Source organism: Elephantulus edwardii, unplaced genomic scaffold, assembly GCF_000299155.1.
Source record: "Elephantulus edwardii isolate Elephantulus edwardi_28Jun2011 unplaced genomic scaffold, EleEdw1.0 scaffold00137, whole genome shotgun sequence".
Taxonomy (NCBI): Eukaryota; Metazoa; Chordata; class Mammalia; order Macroscelidea; family Macroscelididae; genus Elephantulus; species Elephantulus edwardii.
The window spans coordinates 1,852,502-1,874,294 of NW_006399887.1; the positions used below are offsets into that span (position 1 = coordinate 1,852,502).

The 21,793-nt window shown below is 41.8% G+C and overlaps 1 protein-coding gene across 1 annotated transcript in view; it reads right to left on the minus strand.

Moving 5' to 3' along the window:
* The window catches only part of DCUN1D4 (DCN1, defective in cullin neddylation 1, domain containing 4), a 72,254-nt gene that overhangs the window by 48,167 nt on the left and 2,294 nt on the right, over positions 1 to 21,793 (minus strand). Inside the window, exon 3 of the mRNA XM_006894152.1 lies at positions 5,109 to 5,223. Coding sequence (XP_006894214.1) covers positions 5,109 to 5,179 — 71 coding nt within the window. The 5' untranslated portion in view covers positions 5,180 to 5,223. The remainder of the gene's footprint in view (positions 1 to 5,108; positions 5,224 to 21,793) is intronic.

Here is a 21,793-nt window from a genome sequence, read left to right on the forward strand (position 1 = left end):
ACCCAGCCTGGTTTTCACTGCTGATATTGAGCTTCTCCACTGAGTCTTTCCACAAATGTAATCTATCTGATTCCTATGCATACCATCAGAACCAATTAAAAAGAGCATGGTTTTAAGGTGCTGAAGCTGAAAACCACATTTTTGTTTCTTCCATAAAGATACATTATCAGTCTAAGCACTCAAATAGATACTCCCTAACTTTAAGTACACAAGTGTATCTTTCTTGGCTCCAAGTCTGTAACTTGCCCTACCTTGGAAACTTATACAAGGCAATGAAATATTTCAATGACTTTAGAGCATTCTACATAAAAAGGGGAGAAGACCATTCAATGGAACATTATTCAGTGATAAAAATAAAATACTAAGCAGGAGTGGTATCCACTTCCTAAATAACATGCCTCTGGAAATCCTATGAACTTTGAGAAATAACAACAGTTATAGAAAGGTCTCAGGTCTTTTGTTCATAGGGTCGCTAAGAGTTGTGCTTGACTCAACGGCAATCAACAACATATACTTCTATGTGAATGAATTTCAAAATCATACTAAGTGAAAGAAGATCCATGAAATACAAATGAAATACTACTAAGCAACAGAGAAAAAAGGAAGTACTAATATGAAGTAATACCAAGTATATATTAGGGGGCTCTGGTGACCTAGTGGTAAGGAGCTGTATTGTCAACCCAAGGTTACACAGATTGAGTCTACCAGCAGCTTCACAGGACAAAGGCCTTTGAAAACTGGCTGGAGGGTCAACTCTGAGTTGGTTCCAACTTAACAGTACCTAACAATAACACATGAATGAATCTGAAAGTCATTAAGCTAAGTGAAAGACCATCTACATGAGATGCCATGGGGTGGGGGCAGGAGGGGTGTGTGAAAGCTACAGACACAGAAAGCAGTTGCCAGGGTCTGGGTAGGAACTGGGAGTAACTGGAGATTTAAGACAAAATCAGAATAGCTATCTCACTGCTGTCAAGTCAGTTCTGACTCAAACTTGACCCTAATGGCTTGCTAAAGTTATATACTACACAGAAGAAGGTTGTTCATCTTTCTAACCATGGAGCAGTTGGTGATTCAAGGCACCAGATATGTTCAGCCTTTGGGGAAACAGTGCAACTTTCTGTGGATTATACCACTATAGGCACCCTAGAGATAAAAGTTAAGGTAATGGAAGTATTCTTAAATGGATTTGTACTGAAGGCTGCAGAACTCTGTCATATTAGGGAAAAATCTTTGAACTATACACTTAAAATGGATGAATTTCACAGTAAGTAAAAAAAGTCCTTTGAGAGGGAATTAAAAAATGGCCAAGAGTCACTTAAAAAATGCTACAGATTTCCAGTTTTTTACAACACTACTGAAACGTTACCAAAGGGTTATCTTGTCCTTCTACAACTCAATGGTCAGTTACTAAAGTGGCTTTGTTGTTGTTGATTGCCGTCGAGTGGAGCACGAATCATAGCGACCCTATGAACAAAAGACCTGAAACCTTTCTACAACTATAATCATTTCTCAAAATTCTTAAGGAGTTTCCGGAGCTCTGGTGGCCTAGTGGTAAGAAGTTGCACTGCAATCCCAGAGATATGCAGTTCAAATCCACCAGATACTCTCCCTGAGAAGGAAGGGCCATCTCCTCCTGTACCAGTTGGATCCAATTTGACGGTATACACACACACACACAATAATAAAATTTAAGAAAAAAAATTCATAGAGTTTCCAAAGGCATGCTGTTTAGGAAGTGGATGCCACACCTGCATCATATATAACTTCAGTGAAAAAAGTATGTTAAGTCATTTCTAACTCATATTGCTGTTGTTAGGTGTCATCAAGTCAAATAAAACCCACAGTGACCCTATGAACAAAAGATCTGAACCCTGTCCTAACTTGTGCCATCCTCACACTTCCTGACAGACCGTGATACACTGTGGCAGGCACTGTGTCAATCCGACTTGTTGAGGGTCTTCCTTGCCTTTGCCAACCCTCAGCTTTTCAAGCATTATGTCCCTTCTCCAAGGAATAGGCTCTCCTAGCAGCATGCCTTAAGTATGTGAGGTGAAGTTTTATCATCTTTGCATTTGAGAAGCAACCTGCCTACACTTTCTCCAAGACGTTCTTTTGGCAGTCCATGGGATGTTCAGTACTATTCTCCAATATCACAGCTCAGAGGCCTCAATTCTTCTGTCATCCTTATTCACTGCCCATCTCTCAGGTCCACAGCAAGTGGTCAGAAAGATCATGACTTGAATCAGAAGCACTTTAGTCCTCAAACTGATATCATTACACCTCAATAATTTGGAAAGGTCCCTAACTGCACTTTCCCTGTGTAATACATCTGATTACCTGACTGCTGGTACCAAGGGTGTTGACTGCAGATTCAAGGAAGGTGAACTTGTTAACCGTTTCAATCTTTTCTCAATTTATCAAGATATTCCTTATTGGTCTAATGGTAAGAATTTTTGTTTTCTTTGACATGTAGATGCAATCCATATTGAAGGCTGTATTCTTTGATCTTTTCCAACGAGTGCTTCAAGTCCTCCTCACTTTCAGCAAGCAAGATTGTCTCATCTGTATAACACAGCCTGTTGATGAGTCTTCCTTTGATCTTGAGGCTGCATTCTTCTTCAGAGTCCAGCTTCTTGAATAATTTGCTAAGCATACAGACTGAATAGGTATGAAGAAGGTATACAACCCTGACACACTTCTTTCTTAATTTTAAACCATGTAGTATTCTTTGCTCTGACTGTACAAGAGCCTCTTGGCTAATAGCAATCTCATATATTACAAAGCACTGATTAATCCTGCCTGAGAACAATATAATAAATGGTGGCTGCTGCTTCTTGTTTTTGTTAGGTTCCACTGAATTGAGTATGACTCACAGCAACTCTATGAACAAAAGATCTGAACTGTGTCTGAACCAGTGCCATCCTTACAACCTCTAACATATGTGAGCCTATTGCTGCAGTCACTGAGTCGATCCATTTAGTTAGGGGTCTTCCTATCTTCCGTCATCCTAAACATGATGATCCTTTCCAAGGATCAGCCTCTCCCAACAATATGCCCTAAGTAAGTGTGTGAGATGAAGCTTTACCCTTCCATTTTTGCTAAGGGATACAGAATTGTGCTGCAGACACCAAGGTATGCGGTTTGACTCCACCAGCTGTTACAGGGAATAAAGGTGAGCAATATCCTCCCAAGCAATTTACTGCCTCTGAAAACCGGCTACAGGGTTTCCAACTCGAAGGTACACAACAGCAACAATAACATATGGTCACAAAATACTATGTAATTATTACCATTTAACAACTACCTCATGAGAACATCTACAATAATGTCAAGTCACATAAGTGACCTAAAGTTTACAGGAGACTGGCAGCTAAGCAGGGAACACTGACGGTGTAATCCATAGGGGACCATGCTGTTAACCCCATGGGCGTGACTCTCTGGTGGCTGAAATCTACCAGCTGCTCTGCAGGGGAAATATCCGCAATCTTCTCTCATGTGATTTACAGTCTTTGAAAACCCACTGGAGCTGTGAGACGGTTCTGACTTAACAACACTGACAGAGCTTCTAAATTATTGATGTTTTCTTTTGGATAATATTTTTCTATTCATTTGGGACAAAAAAGAGAAACACATTACTTTCATATTTTTAGAAGCTGCTCCTCTGTCTCTCCAACTGAGGTGTGTCAGGAAGTAGGAGAACAAAAAACAGAAAAAAAAATCTCCTCCTCCTGGATTTCCAGGTGTGGACACTGAGACCCATCAGTGAAGGGACCTATAAGTCAAGAGTAGGAACACTGGGAAATGAGGCAGAAAGCCATTAAACTGCAATGCTTGTTCACAGCTTTCAAAAAGAGGGGGAAAAACCCACTTAAAATAAACCTGTGTACAACAGAGAGGCTTTTAAAACAAACAAATCCAACCTTTCGAGTTAATGAAGTTAAAAGTTCACTTGCTAACTGAGAAGCAGTATAAAAGTCCTGTTTTTCAGGGTTTTAAATAAATTCTCTCATCCTTATTTATTGTCAAGCTTGAATAAGGATGAGAGAAGAAGAACTGATGCCTTTGAGCTGGAGAAGTGTATGAACATCCCCCTGGACTGCCAAAAGGACAAACAAATACGTCTGGAGAAAGTGCAGCCAGAGTGCTCCTTGGAGGCGAAAGATTATGAATCTTCACCTCAGATACTCTGGGCATGTTGCTAGCAGAGGCTACTCCTTGGAGAGGGACATTATGCTTGGCAAGGCGCAAGGTCAGCAAGAGAGAGGAAGACCTTCAACCAGGTGGAATTACATGGTGACAGCAGCAATGGGTTCTAGACTGTCAGGAAGTGTGAGGATGGCACAGGACAGGACAGGGTTCAGATCTGATGTTTGTAGGGTCATTATGGTTCGCACTCAGCAACAACCAATAACAGTAAATTTCTCACCCACTCTCAAAAAAGCTAATATTCTAGACAGGCTTTAGTACAGACAGCTCTGTCTCACCACTTGGTCCAGGTCCCCTGTAAAGGCAATTAAAGAACCTGCCATGCTTTTATTAGTGAGCTAATAAAACAACTTCATTCACGGTGAGCTAGAACCAACTCACGGCTGACCCTTCACTGGGCTCCTGGAGGCTGTAAATTGGACCAGAAGAGACTGTCCATCTCTCTCCCTCAGTCACTGGTGGATCTAAACCACCAGGACGACATGGCCTTTGGCTTAGCACACAACTACCTGTGGAGCAGGCCCTCAAAACTCCGTCATTAGTAAGACCCTCACAGTGAACAGATACAAACCTCATGGTGCTCACAATGCACAATGATGACAACACTTTAAAATGAAAGAAGCTCTACACTAGTCTCCGTTGAACAGTGGGCTCTACACTAGTCTCAGTGGGCCAGACTTTAATTTCTAAAAACTCTAATGAGCTAAGCTGTTTTTCATGTTTTAGAAATCAAAATATGAAATAAGCACCATTAAATAATTACAGCTTGAAAGACCATCAGGCCAAATCAAATCAACACTTGAGTTGGCATTTGAATAGTCAGAAGATCTCTATGTGACTGACGGGTGCACCTTTGACAGGGATGCCAATGCCTATGGCCTACTGTCTCTGCAACGTACCTATCATGTCTACTCTTCTTGGCAGATAAATCATCCCCAGACGCAGGTCTTCGCTTTTTCCTCGGTGGCATCACTTTACTGAAGCAGTCTGAAGAACTGCAAGACCGCAGACTTCCTGTCAAACAGTCAGAGCGCACGCAATTAAAGGATGCATATGAAAATACCTCCAAAGAGTATTACTACATTTAAAACATACATGGCTTAATGTTAGTTATTATATTACCTGTAAGATCTATAAAGTGAGAAACTAGTTTTCAGTTCTTTGAGATAAAGCTATAGTCAAGAAATAAACCTAGCAGTGACATAACTTAATATTTTCTCTCTAAAATCACACCAAAAATAGAAGTTATCAGAAGTCCAGCTGACTTTCCAAAAATCTTAATATAAATCCTCTAAGCTTTCAGCTTCTCTTACGTGTCAATGTTCCTTCAAATGGAATGGCATTGGTATCTCATTTCTGCACCTCTGGTACTGGCTGGCTAAAGCAGTAACCTTGAGTCAAAAATACATACAAGCAAAAGAAAAAAAACCAACCCACTTATTACATGCATATCAGTCTCTGCTCTATGAAGCTTCAAGAGAGAATTGTTAAAAAACAAGATTTCCATGTTTTAAGGAGGTTTTTTCTGGTTAGAAGTTGCTTGTTGAGACATTGAACAAAATTTCTCCAATGCATTTTAATTTGTCTCTGCCACCTGAGGAAGATTCTGCTACTTCCAGATGAGAAACTTTCATGTGGAAGAGACATTAAACTATAGCTGATAAATTATTAGATTATATAAAGTCATAATAATAGTTAACACTTTTGGAGACATTGTCCTGAATCCTTAAGTGTATTAGTTCACTTGACTTCCCAATCGCTTGTGGAAAAAGAAACCAACATTATTGTCTTTCACTGAAGAGAAAATAGAAGCAGAGTAAGTGACAAAACTAAAGTTTACAACCCAAACACTCTCACTTCAGACTCCCTCAAACTATGACATAATTACAAAACCACTACACACGCATTAGGATGCCACATCTTCATACAAGTGCTGCTAGATACATCATCCCAATGGCTCCAACACGAACTCTGACCAGCAGGCAAGGTAGGAATAATTTTGTATTTGGCATCTGAGGGCCTTTCCAACATCTCAGAGATGTGAAGAGATGAGCCCTGGACTTGGGTTTCTCTTTGTTGAAAGTCCTGGATGCTCACTGAGGCACAGACAGGACGGTGAAGGGCCGACGGGGTCTGAATGCTCTGCAATGACTTCGAGCTCTTCACCAATATGCTTTGGCTAATCCCTGACCATTTCTGGATCTCTGCCTCATGATCTGAAGATGGGTAACTGTGGCACCTACTTCTCAGGAGTAAGTGAATGTTTTAAAAGGAAAAACATCCATTTAGTAAGTGCTTAAGGGTTATGCATTATGGTTAGGTATTGGGAACACAAAGGAGCATGCTACCAACCAGTGCTGTAACGCAGGCATGCATGCCAGGCTCATGTCTGACCTCCATGCTTGCTCAAGTCTCATAACCCTCTGACACAAGTATTGTTACTCTCCCCATTTTGTCAAATGCAGAAACTGAAGCAGAGAAGAGATTATGTACTGGAAAGCAGCACATGCAGCCAGGATTCAAAACAAACAGCTCAGCAGCAGAAACTATGTTCTCAGCTTCTATCTGCAGAAGTTTTTACTACTTGAGGCCATAAAAGTACTTATGACTGAGCAGCAGAAACTAGGGACAGAGCCCAATGAGCCATCAATAAGCAAGTGGCTGGGAAAAGGAGAAACAGGAAGAAAAGCTAAGAAAGAGTGGGGCACTGCAAAGGAGCAGCAAAGTGCTTCAAGGATGGAGGGGCCGACTGCTGCAAAGGATACACAGAGATAAACCAAGGAGTGAAGGAACATGCTCCATTCTGCATGAAGCACAATGGTGTTGGATCAGCGGGGGTTGAAGTGAGACTGCAACAAATGGGATGGATGTGAAGGAAGTGGATACAGTGAATGTGAAGAGCTCACTCAAGAAACCAGCTTAGCAACGGAGGGAGGGAGCGCTCCACAGCTAACTCAGGACAGGAACACAAACGCTCATTCATTTGGAGCTATTTATTACTGTATGAGTTCTAGTGAGATGTGCTTCAGGAATGTATCAGTTCTTAATCAGGCCTACAGGGGAAACAAACAGTCCATGCACCTGATTGTAAACTAAAAGGTTGGTGATTTGAGTCCTTCAGAGGTATCTTGGAAGAAAGGTTCATGATCTTCTAAATAATTAGTCAATAAAAAATCAGAGTACAGCTTTACTTTGACAACACCGTGGCAACCATAAATCTTTATAGCCTAAATCAGGTTTTTCTACTTGGTGCCTGAAATTGGGTAAACTCTGGAGAATCCTGTTTGCCACTTCACCAGACTCCAAACTGGCAATCTCCAATAGGCAAATACTCTCCAGTATTTACCCGGGGCCCAGCCTGATCCTGACTGTCAAGGGGTGGGAACAGAGCGTTCTTCAGGAGCCCAAGGCACACCTATAGCTCACTCCTGACTACAGCAGAGTAAACGGGAAGACAGAAAGTGCTGTGTCTTAGCACAAACAACCTATTCATCTTTCTTCGACGTTGAGAGTTCCACTTACCAAGAGCACTGAACATATTTAAAAGGTACAAAGAATCACACAGTGTCAAGTTGTTGTTGTTGTTGTTATGTGCCGTTGAGTCGCCTGCGACTCATAGCGACCCTATGTACAACAGTCCTAAACTCCGCTCTGTCCTGTGCCAATCGCACTGTCTCTGACACTCCCATCCCAATTATCCCAGTCACTGAATCAATCCACCTCATAGAGGGCCTTCCTCTCCTGCGCCATCCCTCCACCCTCCCAAGCATGATGTCCCTCTCCAAGGACCGGTCTCTCCTCACTACATGTCCAAAGTAAGTTAGACGGAGCCTCAGAATCCTTGCCTCCAAGGAGCCACCCAGTTTAACCCTTTCCAGGACAAATCTGTTTGTTTTCCTAGCAGTCCATGGTATTCTCAGTACTCTTCTCCAGCACCACAGCTCAAAGGCATCAGTTCTCCTTCTATCCTCCTTGGTCATTGTCCAACTCTCTGATGCATAACAGGTGATTGCGAAGACCATGGCCTGTATCAGACGTACCTTAGTCTCCAGAGAGACACCATTGCTCTTCAGCACTTTGGAGAGGTCCCTAACAGCAGACTTTCCCATGGCAATGCGCCTTTTAATTTCCTGGCTGCTGGTGCCAAGACTGTTGACTATGGAGCCAAGCAAACTAAAGCTGTGTACAATCTCAATCTCTTCACCATCCATCCTGATGCTGCCAATTGGTCCAGTGGTGAGAATCTTTGTCTTCTTGACATTGAGCCTCAATTCATATTGTAGGCTGCAGTCCTTGACACTCTGTAGCAGGCGCTTCAGGTCCTCCTCAGTTTCAGCAAGCACGGTTGTATCATCTGCATAACGCAGATTGTTGCTAAATCGTCCACCAATCCTGACCCCACATTTCTCCTCATAGAGCCCTGCCGGATAATCTGTTCTGCATATAAGTTGAAAAGGTATGGAGATAGGATGCATCCCTGGCGTACGCCCTTCCCAATTCTGAACCATGCAGTGTTCCCTTGCTCTGTTCTGACGACTGCCTCCTGGTCCAAGTATAAGTTTCGCATTAGAACGATCAAGTGTTCTGGGATTCCCATTCTTCTCAGAGTCAGCCACAGTTTCTTATGATCCACACAGTCAAATGCCTTTGCATAGTCAATGAAACACAGACATTCCTCTGGTATTCCCTGCTTTCAGCCAAGATCCATCTAACATCAGCTACAAAGTAGAGCATGAAAAAGGTTCTACTTGACACCTGCCTAATCAAGCCTTGAGGTGGGGCATGCAGAGCAAAAATGCATGTCCTGCCCTTCCTGGCTGTGAAGTCCAGTCCATCATACTGTTCAGAAAAGAGAAGGGCTGAGGCTGTCTGAAAACTTAAGGTTCGTTTTTCTTGTGAACGTGTGAAAGAACGACATTTTATTTCAATACTGGCCATGGTTTGGCTCTGGTATCTAATCTGATAGTAACTGTTCCCCTTCCACAAGTTTTGAAGAACAAAGGAACAAATGCACTTGTCTACAAACCTTCTGAAGGGTTATTTAAGGGTTGGTTCTGATTCAACGGCACACACAACAACAACAACAACGAAGACGACGCAGCATCTAGTCAATGACTCCAGTAACACTTTAAATTACTTCTTCATCAATAATGCCAACTCTAACCTGGATTCACTGATTTTTACTTGTCAACAGAAGCATGTATTTGATAAACATAAGTTAACTTACTTTTTCAGCTTCCTGTTATTTTTATTTATCTCTTCGCTCTGGTGACTCGTAAGGAGGTAAGGAGCTGAGCTGCTAACCCAAAGGTACATGGTTCAAATCCACCAGCTACTCCACAAGAAAAAAATGGTCACCTCCTCCTATGGGATTTACTGCCTCTGAAAACCCACTGGGGCCCCACTGGGGTCAGCTATAAGTTGGTTCTGACTGGACACGATGGTACGCAACAACTGGTGAATATGTTCTGCTAAAATTTTTACAAATCACATTCTACTGTCTCTGTGTAGAAATGAGGGAGCACTGCTAGTACAGTCCCTGCTAGGGAGCTTCACTACTGACCCAAAGCCTGTGATGCTCTGCCAGCCTGAATCCACCAGCTGCTCCAAGAAAAGAAGATGGGCAATCTTCTGCCCAGCAGAACAGAGCCTCTGGAAACCTCTGGGAGCTCAGTTATGAGTCTGTCTGACTAGAGGGCAGTGATTGTAAGTGAATAGAGAATTTACTCACATTTTCCACTCAAAAGTAACTGCTGTGCACAGCTGTCAGAAGTGACTCAGAGCTAACACGCTAGCAGGTTTTCAGAGGCACTGAATCGCTAAGAAACTAGAAGTCCAAGGTTCAGGTCTGTTGTTCACTGCAGTCAGCTTGAAGGTATCTAATAACAACAACTAATTTAAATATTGACAGTTGAAAACCACCAAGTACACAGATCAAAAACCTGGTGGTGGTGGTGGTGGTTATGCGACTCATAGCGACGCTGTGTACAAAAGTCCTGAACCCTGTTCTATCCTATGCTAATCTTATTGTCTCCGACACACCTACCCCCACTACCCTAGACAATGAGTCAATCCATCTCATTGAGGGTCTTCTTTTCCTGCACTGTCCTTCCACACTCGCAAGAATGATGCTCCTCTCCAAGGACTGGTGCCTCCTTCCAACATGCCCAAAATATGCCAGAGGAACCTTCAGAATCCTTGCCTCCAAGAAGCAGCCTAGTTTCACCCTCTCCAGGACGAACCTGTTTGTTCTCTTAGCAGTCCATGGTATATTCAATACTCTTCTCCAGCACCACAGCTCAAAGGCATCAATTCTCCTTCTATCATCCCTAGTCATTGTCCAACTTTCTGATGCACAGCAAGTAATGCAAAGACCATGGCCTGCATCAGGCGCACCTTAGTCTCCAGCCTAACATCATTACTCTTCAGTACTCTAGAGAGATCCCTGACAGCAGACTTTCCCAATGCAATTAATCTTTTGATTTCCTGGCTGCTGGTACCAAGAGTGTTGATTGTAGAGCCAAGCAAACTAAAGCTATTAATAATCTCAAGCTCTTCACCATCTATCATGATGCTGCCAAACAGCCCAGTTATTAGAATCTTTGTTTTCTTGATGTTGAGCTTCAATTCATATTGAAGGCTGCAGTCCTTGTCCTTCTGCAGCAAGCACTTAAGGTTCTCCTCAGTTTCAGCAAGCAAGGTTATATCATCTTCCTCCAATTCTGATGCCACATTCCTCCTCATAGAAACCAGCCTCCTGGATAATCTGTTCTGCATATAGATTAAAAAGATATAAGACACATCCCTGGTGTACACCCTTCCCAATTTTGAACCATGCAGTATTTCCTTGCTCTTTTCTGACAACTGTCTCCTGGTCAAAGTACAGGTTTCTCATAAGCAAAATTAAGTGCTCTGGGATTCCCATTTTTCTCAGTTAGCCACATTTTGTTCTAATCCACCCAGTCAAAAGCCTCTGTTCAGGCAATGAAACACAGACAGACATTCCTCTAGTACTGTATGCTTTCAGCCAAGATCCATCTAACATTAGCTGTAATTGCCCTAGTAACACAGTCTCTTCTAAACCCCCTGTGCATCTGGCAGTCCTCTGCTGATGTGCTGTTCCAGTTGTTTTTGGCTCATTCTCAGCAGAATCTTATTTGCATGTGATATTAATGATATTGTTCTATAATTTCAGCACTCTGTTGGGTCACCACCACCTTTCTTTGGAATGGGAACAAATATGGATCTTTTCCAGTAAGTTGGCCAGTGGCTGTCCTCCAGATTTCTTGGCACAACACAGTAAGTGCATACAGGGAGGCATCTGTTTGTCAACTGGTTATGCTGTCAATTCCTGACGCCTTGTTTTTGCCAATCCCTTCTGAGTCATATTGGTTACAGCTAAGAAAATCCTACAGAGCAGTTCTACTGTGTGGAGTTGCCATGAGTCAAAATCAAAGGCAACAGGTGTGATGGGGGGGGGTATTTTTGGCAGGAGTTGTTTCTGTTTTTCTGTTGTGCCACTGAGTACGACTCATAGCTATTCTACGAACAACAGATCTAAACCTTGTCCAACTCTGCCATCTTCACAGTATCTGACATATTCAAGTCCACTGCTGCAGTCACTGTGTCTACCCAAGCAGTTTAAGATCTTCTCTCTCGTCAACCCTCCACTTTCCAAGCATTATGTCCCTCTCCAAGAAATAGCCTCTTCTATCAACATGCCCAGAGTATATTAGACGAAGCTTCACCATCCTTGTCTCCAAAGAGAACACTGGATGCACCTTCTTCAGATATATCTTTTGGAAGTCCATAGGATTCAGTACTTTTCTACAACACCACAACTCAAAAGGATCAATTCTTCTTCTGTCATCCTCATTCACTGTCCAGCTCTCTACAGCACAGCAAGTGATTGAAAAGACCATGGCCTCAATCAGGCCTTCCTTAGTCTTCAAACTGACATCACTACTCCACATTAATTTGGAAGGTTCCCAGATTGAAAACATTCCAAGTGCAATATTATCTCCTGGTCTCCTGATTGCTGGTACCAAGGATGTTGACTGTGGATCCAAGTAAGATGAAGCTGTTGGCAATTTCAATCTTTTCTCCATCTATTACGATATAGTGGTTTGGTCTTGTGATTGGAATTTTTGTTTTCTTGACACTGAGATGTTTGCAGTAAGTGCTTCAAGTTCTCAATTTCAGCAACCAAGGTTATATCATCTGCATTGCACAGATTAATGATGAGCCTTTCTCTGATCCTGATGCCCATTTTTCCTCATACAGTCCAGCCTCTCAAATAATTTTCTCAGCATACAGACTGAGTAGGTATGGAATATGTATTGACCCTGGTGCACATTGTATCCAATTTTAAATGAGGTAGTGTTCTCTTGCATTTGCACTTTAGCTTTTGGTGTAGGTATAGTTCCACATGAGGACAACTAGTGGTCTGGAATTTCCATACTTCTCAATGTTAGCCATAACTTGTTGTGATCTATACAGCCTAATGTCTCTGCATAGTCAATAAGCACAAACATTCTTTTGGTATTCTTTGCTTTCAGCCAGGATCCACCTGAGAATGGATCCCTGGTGCCACAGCTTCTCTCAATCCAATTTGAACTTCTACTGTTCTAGCCCCTTCTGAAGCATCTTCAGCAGTATCCACATGTTCCCTTTTAAATGGGAGAGGTCCCCCACTATTTTCCTACAGCCCCTTCTCCATCTTGCTACTGGTAACATGGCTGTAGCTCTCCAGCCAGCTCTATGATCCTAATGATAACCACATCCAAAAAGAACAGGAAGAAAGTCAATTTCTAGCAATTTTATAGAATTGTCAAATCCTCCTCTGGAGCCATCCACTTCTGCATTATATGGAGCTAAATCTAATCCTCATAACATAACAACTCCCAGGCAGGACAGTCCTCTAGGACAATTAAGCCATAGCAAGTTTGAAACTGAAAAAGAAACAAGTTGGGGGGAGGGCTAAGAGTGAGGAAGTGCAGGACAATTGTCTTTTGATTATAATCCTACTGCTCCTTCCTTTAAAGTTCATGCCCTTTCCTAGAAACTTGAGTTGGTATCAACTCCTAGCTGACCCTCCAGGAGGGTGCTAAATCAGTAAATTGCAGGTGAGAAGACTTTCTCAAACAGAGCTGGCAGCAGATTCAAACCTCTAGAAAGGCGCCACCTTTAGGTTACCAGTACAATTTCCTACTCACTCCAGCACCAGAGGCCTCCTGTCCTACTATGATCCTATATCTTTAAGGAAACCATTATCCCCTCAGCATATTTCCGAGCAAACAGAGAAGTCCCAACAAATCCCTTTCCATGTTGTCGAGCTGTAGACGACTCATAGCAACCCTATGAACCAAAGACCTGAACACTTGTATAACTTTCTTCGTTTCTCTAAATTCCTAGAGCCTCCGGAGGCAAGCCATTTCGGAAGGGGATGGCACTCCTGCTTCCAAGCTTGTTTTACTTGGGGAGCTCCACCAAACACTGTCCACCAAATAGTAAAGTCTGAACTGCTAGCAGAAATGTTGGTGGTTGAAACCCATCCAGAAGCACCCCACGAGATAAGCCTTGTGATTTTTTTTTCAAAAGTTCCGTCTTGTGAAGCTTTTGGAGCAATTATACTCCACACATGTTGGGCCAACAACTAACAACCACAGGTGTGTATTAGATGAAAATCAATACAAACCAATTGTTGAATTGACCCCAACTAATGTCATCAGAGTAAAACTATTTTCCACAGGGTTCTAAAGGCTGGTATTTTTGGAAGTAGATCACCAGACCTTTATTCTAAGGCACCACTACACGTAACCTAACTTCTAACCTTTCCAATTACAGGAAAACGTGTTTGTTGTTTGCACTCTCCAGGGGTCTGTGCATTAGATGCTGTTATCTTTTAATTATATCATTATATTTATGAAGTCTGGATGTTAATCACTCAGAACTTGTTTAATTGACCTCAGTTAAATGCTTCTTTAGGAGAAAAAAAAATATAAAATAATCTAAGAACATTATGGAACATGTACTTACTTTAGAGTGAACAATTCTAAACCTTCAAAGTGCTTATTTTGATGAAAATAATGACATTTTAAGTAGAGGAAAAACATAAGACTGATGTTCTATCATGTTAATAGCAATTACAAAGAACTGTCATAATTATTTCCTTTATCTTTACAAATCTGAGAGGTGTAATTACAATTCCAATTACAACAGATAAGAAAACTGCCTGATAAATTCAAGTGTATGACAATCTCAGTCAACACATAGTTAACAAATAAAAGTGATTCCTAATGTTTAATAATTCCTACAATGATAAGAGCTTTAATTTTTCATTCTATGTCAATCACCCAAGAAGAAGTGATGAAAGGATTTCAGGCATCCATCCTGAATCTCATTAGAAATGTACTGCAGGTACACAGAAAGGGAGGGGATAGAAGACTTTAAATACTAATAACAAAAAAAGGAGGGGAAGAAGTTGGGACAAAAATTCTCAACTAGTAAGCACAAGTTAGACATAATTATCTTTAATATTATCTTGGTTGCTATTGGGATGCTTAGTCTATAAACATTGCTACATTGTTGCTGCTGTTGTTATATGCTGTAGAGTTGCCCGGGACCCACAGTGACGCTATGCACAGCAGCTCTGAAGCCTGCCCTGTCCTGAGCCAGTCTCACTAATTCCAATACACCAACCCCCACTGCCCCAATTACTACACCAATCCATCTCATCTGGGTTCTACCTTTCCTGCGCTGTTCCTCCACCCTTCTGAGCATGATGTCCTTCTCCAAGGACCAGTCTCTCCTGGCCATGTGCCCAAAGTATGTGAGAAAGAGTTTCAAAATCCTTGCCTCTAAGGAGAAAATTGGTTCCACCCTCTCCAAGACAGAACTATTTCTTGGCAGTCCAGGGGATGTTCAAGACTCTCTCCAGCATCACAACTCAAAGGCATCAATTCTTCTTTGATCCTTAGTCATTATCCAGCTCTCTGATACACAGCAAGTAATTACGAAGACCACAGCCTGGATTAGGCGCACCTTAGTCTCTAGACTGACATCAATGCTTCTCAGTACTCCAGAAAGATCCCTTACAGTTTTACCTAATTCAACTTGTCTTCTGAATTCCTGACTGCTGGTACTAAAAGTGCTGATTGTGGAGCTGAGCAAGCAGTAATTGTTAACAACCTATATCTCTTCTCTATCTATCACGGTGCTCCTAATTGTGAGAATCTTTTTCTTCTTGATGTTGAGCTTCAATCCATATTGAAGACTACAATCCTTGACCTTCAGCAAGCACTTCAGGTCCTCCTCAGTTTCAGCAAGCAAGGTTATGTCAGGTTGTTGATGAGTCTTCCAACAATTCTGATGCCACATTCCTCCTCATAAAGCCCTGCTTCCCAAATGATCTGTTCTGCATATACACTGAAAAGGTTATGGTGATAAGATGCATCTCTGACACACTCCTTTCCTGATTCTGAACCATGCAGTGTTTCCCTGCTTTGTTCTGACATCTGCCTCCTGGTCCAAGTATAGGTTTTGCAGAAGCACAATCAAGTGTTCTGGGGTTCCCATTTTCCTCAAGGTTAGCCACAATTTGTTGTGATCCATACAGTCAAATGCCTTTGCAAAGTCAATGAAACAGAGACAGACATTGCTCTGGTACTCTTTGCTTTCTGCCAAGATTCATCTGACATTGGCAATAGTGCCCAACCTTTTCTCAACCCAGCCTGGATTTCTGGTAGTTCTCTGACAATGTACTGTTTCAGTCGTTTCTGTATAGTCTTCAGCAGGATTTTACTAGTGTGTGGTATTAGCAGTCATTTCCATACTCTGTGGGTCATCTTTTTTTTGGAATGGGAATAAATATGGATCTCTTCCAGTCAGTTGGCTAGGTAGCTGTCCTCCAGACTTCTTGGCACAACATGGTGAGCACATCCAGGGCAGCATCTGTTTGTTGAAATATGTCAATTGGTATTCTATCAGTTCCTGGGGTTTTATTTTTTGCCACGTCTTTTAGAGTAGCCTCAACTTCCTCCTTCATCACCATATATTGTTTCTTTAAATTCTCTGTGTCGGCCAATTCTTTTTGGTACAATGACTCTGTATACACGTTCCATCTTCGTTTAATTCTTCCTGAATCATTCAGTATCCTGCCCATAAGCATTACAACCCACAGCTTGAATTTGTTCTTCAGTTGTTTCATTTTAACAAATGCTAAGCCAATTTGGCCCCATGATTTTCTAACTCCAGCTCCTTTCATATTTAATTATAATACTTTTCCTTGTCTTTCCAAGCTACCCTTTGAAATCTTCTGTTCAGCTCTTTAATGTCTTGATTTCTTCCTTTCGCTTTGGCTTCTTGGCGCTCCAGTGCAATATTCAGAGTCTCTTCTGATATCCATTTTGGTCTGATGTTTAAAATAATAAAAATCATGTGTCATTTTTACAAGGGTTACGATAAAAACTTCAGGCTCATTTATTTTTAAATATAATTCAGTGTTGAGATAGCAAATTAAATATTCTATTAAGCAACCATACTTTCAAATAGTCAATATATACAGCTTTTCCTTTCCACATAAACAATTAGAAATATAATGTACTTTTAAACATGTCTATCCTAGAATTTGTTCCAGAAAATCAACTTAAAAGGCAACTTGAGGCAAGCTCTGGTAGTCTAGTGGCAAGAAGCTACACTGCAACTCCAGAAGTGAGCAGTTTGAATCCACCAAATGCTCTGATGGAGAAGGAGGGACAATCTCCTTCTGTACCATTCAGATCCAGTTTGATGGTACACACTCTCTCACACACAGAGGCAACTTGAGTTCACTAGGAGCTATTCAGCCTGCTATTTTGACAATAATTATGTTAAAAATTGGTGTGTATGTAGGCACTGCAAGGCCTTTTTGCCTCCAGTCTTTTTGCTTTATGGGCCTGAAATAAAATGATCTTGTCATTATTTATGTCCTGTAAGAGATATGTTCCCTGGCCAGGAATTGAACCAAAAGTCATGGCAGTGAGAGCACCAAATTCTCTCACCACTAGACCACCAAAAAGTGGCTAACAACAAATTATAGCTAAGCCTGAGAAGAATGGAAACATGAAACTGTACTCATGTGAAGCCTATAACTAGACCAAAAACTGATTCAACCCACGGTCTTACAAATTACTTGCTATGCCTCTGGAAGTTAGACAAGGATTAATGATGACAATAGAACAATCAATGTCTTTGCACTGTGGTGCTGGAGAAGAGTACTGAATATCCCAACAACTGACAAAAGAATAAATATGTCTTGGACAAAGTGCAAGCAGGATATTCCCCGGAGGCAAGGATGGTGAAGCTTCGCCTCTCATATTTTGGCCATGTTGTCAGAAGGGGCCAATCCTTGGAAAAGGACATCATGCTTGAAAGGTGCACATAAGTGAGAAAAGACCCTCAACAAGATAGACATAGTGACTATAACAAAGACCTCCTGTATATCAGGGATGACTGTATGGCATAGGATTGGCCAAGACTCAGATCTACTGTTCACAAGACTGCTCTGAAACTCATAACACAATGGAACTGGGAAACTCAATAGCCAATTTCTAGTCATCTCCAAACTATATGTTTATAAAACAAGATTTTTTTTTCCAGGTCAGTACAAACATAAATTCAAATACAAAAATCTCCTATTCTCATTTTTCATATCAAAGAGTTATTATATAAACACTTTCACTCAAGAACATTTTACATAGTTTATTCTTTTTAACTTCAGTATTTATTTCATAAAACTGTTTCACTCAGTTTCTCACTAAATAATGTCACAGAGATATAGTAAAGTAAATGACTAAATTATTTTTAATACATCTTCTCAAGGGGCCATTGGCAGCATCATGGCAGATGGAGAAGAGATTGAGGTTGTTAAGAATTACACCTTGCTCGACTCCACAATTAACACTCTTTTTTTTTTTAAACTTAGTTTATTTTTCATTTCAATGAACATCTACAGAGATTTTGGAATTCCATTCATTCATTGTTGCACCCTTCTCCCCGCACAAACTCCTCCCCCACCCCCAGTTTGCTCCTCTCCTTGAAAAGCAAAAGAAAAACTCCCTCATTGGTACACAATCCCCCAACACCTCCCCAAACCACACTCCTAACACTAGCAGTCAGGAAATCAAAAAGACAAATTGCACTGGGAAAATCTGCTGTCAGTGACCTTTCCAGAGTACTGAGAAGCAACAATGTAAATCAAGAGACTAAGGTGCGCCTGATCCAGGTCATGGTCTTTGTAATTACTTGCTATGCATCAAAAAACTGGACAATGACTAAGGAAGAAATGATGTCTCTGAATTGTGGTGTGGGAGAAAGTCTTGATCATACCACGTGCCGTCAAGAAAAAAACAGGTCTATCTTAGAGAAGGTGAAACCAAGTCTCTCCTTAAAGGCTAGGACTGTGACGCTTGGTCTCACATACTTTGGCCATGTGGCCAGGAGAGACTGGTCCTTGGAGAAGGACATCATGATTGGAAGGGTCGAGTGACTGGGCAGGAGAGGAAGAACTTGGATGAGATGGGTTGATACGGTAACTGGGACAATGGGGGTAGATGTGCCAGAATTAGTGAGACTGGCTCAGGACAGGGCTGGGTTCAGAGCTGCTGTTCACAGGGTTGCTATGGGTTGCCTAGGTGACTCAAGGGCACATAACAACAACAACAACCAGTACGTAGTATTTTATTTCAAGTTTTTAAACAGATTATTAAACTCCCTGTAAGCTTGGGTGAAACTATTATTTACTAAATGTATCATTTCCTTTTCTACTGTTTAAGACAAAAGAAATTTCTGTTCCTTTCTCTCTAAATAATATTCTGACTATAGCCTCGTGGCAAGAAGCTGTGCTGAAATCCCTAAGGTATACTGTTCAAGGCCACCAGCTACTACACAGGAGGAGGATGGGCAATCCCCTCCCTTTCAATTAATTGCCCCTGAAACCCACCAAAGAGTCAACTATGGGTTGGTTTTGACTCGACAGTACACAACAACATACCTCTTCCAGGACGGGTTTGTTTGTTCTTTTGGCAGTCCAGAGCCAAAAAGATCCCTTTGGGCATGCTCTGGGGAAGTCAGGGAAAAGCGCAGTTATGGAAGAAAGATATCATGCTTGGAAGAGTGGGTAGGAAGTGAAAAAGGCGGTCCTCAATGAGCTGGTCCAACAGAGTAGCTCCAACAATGAACTTAAAGTAATAAACTGTCAAGCGAGCATGGGAGCAGCCAAGCCACTTTACAACCTATTCTATTGTACGTAAAACAGGCCATAGCAGCTTCATAACCTACTTTGTTGTTCACAATCTAATCCGTTGAACAACACACTCGCATGTGCGTGCGCGCGCGCACACACACACACACATTATAGAAGTTTTGGTTTATTTAGTATCAGTGAGATTGTTGCTGCTGTTATGTGCCAACAAGCTGCCTTCCTGCTCTATCCTGTGCCTATCTTATTGTCTCTGACACACCTACGCTCATTACCCCAAGTCACTGAATCAATCCACCTCACAGAGGGTCTTCCCCTCCTACACTGTCCTCCACCCTCCCAAGCATGATGTTCCTCTCCAAGGACTGGTCCCTCCCTGCCACATGTCCAAAGTATGTCAGACAAAGATGCAGAATCTTTGCCTCCAAGGAGTAGCCTGGCTTCACCTGTTTGTTTTCCTAGCAGTACATGGTATATTCAATACTCTTCTCCAACACCACAGCTCAAAGGCATCAATTCTCCTTCTATACTTCCTAGTCACTGTCCAGCTCTCTAATGCATAGCAAGTGATTGCAAAGACCATGGCCTGCTATTGGGTGCATCTTAGTCTCCAGACTGGCATCACTGCTCCTCAGACTTTCCCAATGTAATAAGTCTTTTCATTTACTGGCTGCTGGTGCCAAGAGTGTTGATGGGGAGCCAAGCAAACAAAAGCTGTTTACAATCTCAATCTCTTCACCAACAATCACAATGCTGCCAGTCAGCCCCGTGGTGAGAATCTTTTTTTTTTTGATGTTGAGCTTCAACCCACACTGAAGTCTGCAGTCCTTGACCTTCTGCAGCAAGTGCTTCAGGTCCTCCTCAGTTTCAGCAAGCAAGGTTGTGTCATCTGCAAAACTCAAAGACTATTGATGAGTCTAACTCCAATCCTGATGCCACATTCCTCCTCATAGAGCCCATCTTCCTGGATAATCTGTTCTGCACACAGACTGAAAAGGTATGAAGATAGAACACATATCCAGAGTAGTGTTTCTTTGCTCTATTCTGACAACTGTCTCTTGGTCCAAGTATAGGTTTCACAAGAGCACAATAAAGTGTTCTGGGATTCCCATTCTTCTCAGAGTTAGCCACCATTTGTTGTGATCCACACAGTCAAACGCCTTTGCATAGTCAATGAAACACAGGTAAGACATTTCTCTGGTACTCTCTGCTTTCAGCCAGCATACATCTAACATTACCTACAATATTCCTAGTGTCACGGCCTCTTCTAAACCCAGCCTGCACTTCTGGCAGTCCCCTGTTGATGTGCTGTTCCAGTCGTTTTTGGAGCTTGTATGTGATATTAATGATGTTTTTGTTGTTGTTATGTGCCATCGAGTCGCTTGCGACTCATAGTGACCCTATACTGTTTGATAATTTCCGCACTCTGTCGGATCACCTTTCTTTGGAATGGGAACAAATATAGATCTCTTCCAGTCAGTTGGCCAGGTGGTTGTCCTCCAGATTTCTTGGCACACCTTGGTGAGCATATCCAGGGCAGTGTCTGTTTGTTGAAATATTATCAATTCCTGGCACCTTGGTTTTTGCCTATTCTTTCAGAGAAGCTTGAACTTCTTCATCACCACAGGCTTTTGCTCATATGTCGTCTCAAGAAATTGTCCTGTGTTGGCCAATTCCTTTTGGTACAATGACTTTGTAGACTCTTTCCATCTTCTTTTAATGCTTCCTGGATCGTTTATTATTCTGCCCACAGCATCCTTAAGTATTGCAACTTGAGGGTTGAATTTGTTCTTCAGTATCTTGAGCTTAAGACATGCTGAGCGAGTTTGGCCCTTTTGATTCTCTGACTCCAGCTCTTTCCATATTTATTATATGTTGTTGTTCTGAGGTGCACATCTGACTGAAGACACCATCTACCTGCATTTCCATCTGAATGCTGTGTCTAATTCTCATTTGGTTCTGAGCCAGTCTCAAGGGGAGCATCCTAAATCCCAACATTCCCCAAGATACAGTATAAGTTTACTGAGTGCTCCTTGGAGACAAGGATGGCAAAGCTTCATCTCTCATACACTGGGCATGTTGCTAGAAGAGCCTATTCCTTGGAAAGAGACATCATGCTTGGAAAGATGGAGTTAGCAAAAGAGTGGAAGACTCACAACGAGACTGACTGACCTGCTAACAGCAGCAATGGGCTCACGTGTACCAGAAATAGCAAGGATAGCACAGGAATAGGACAGGGTCTGTTCATAGGATCACCGAGTCATGCTCAATGTCATCTAACAACAACATATATTAGGTACAGTCTAATGCCACTGACACTAAATAAACCAACCCTACTATAAAATA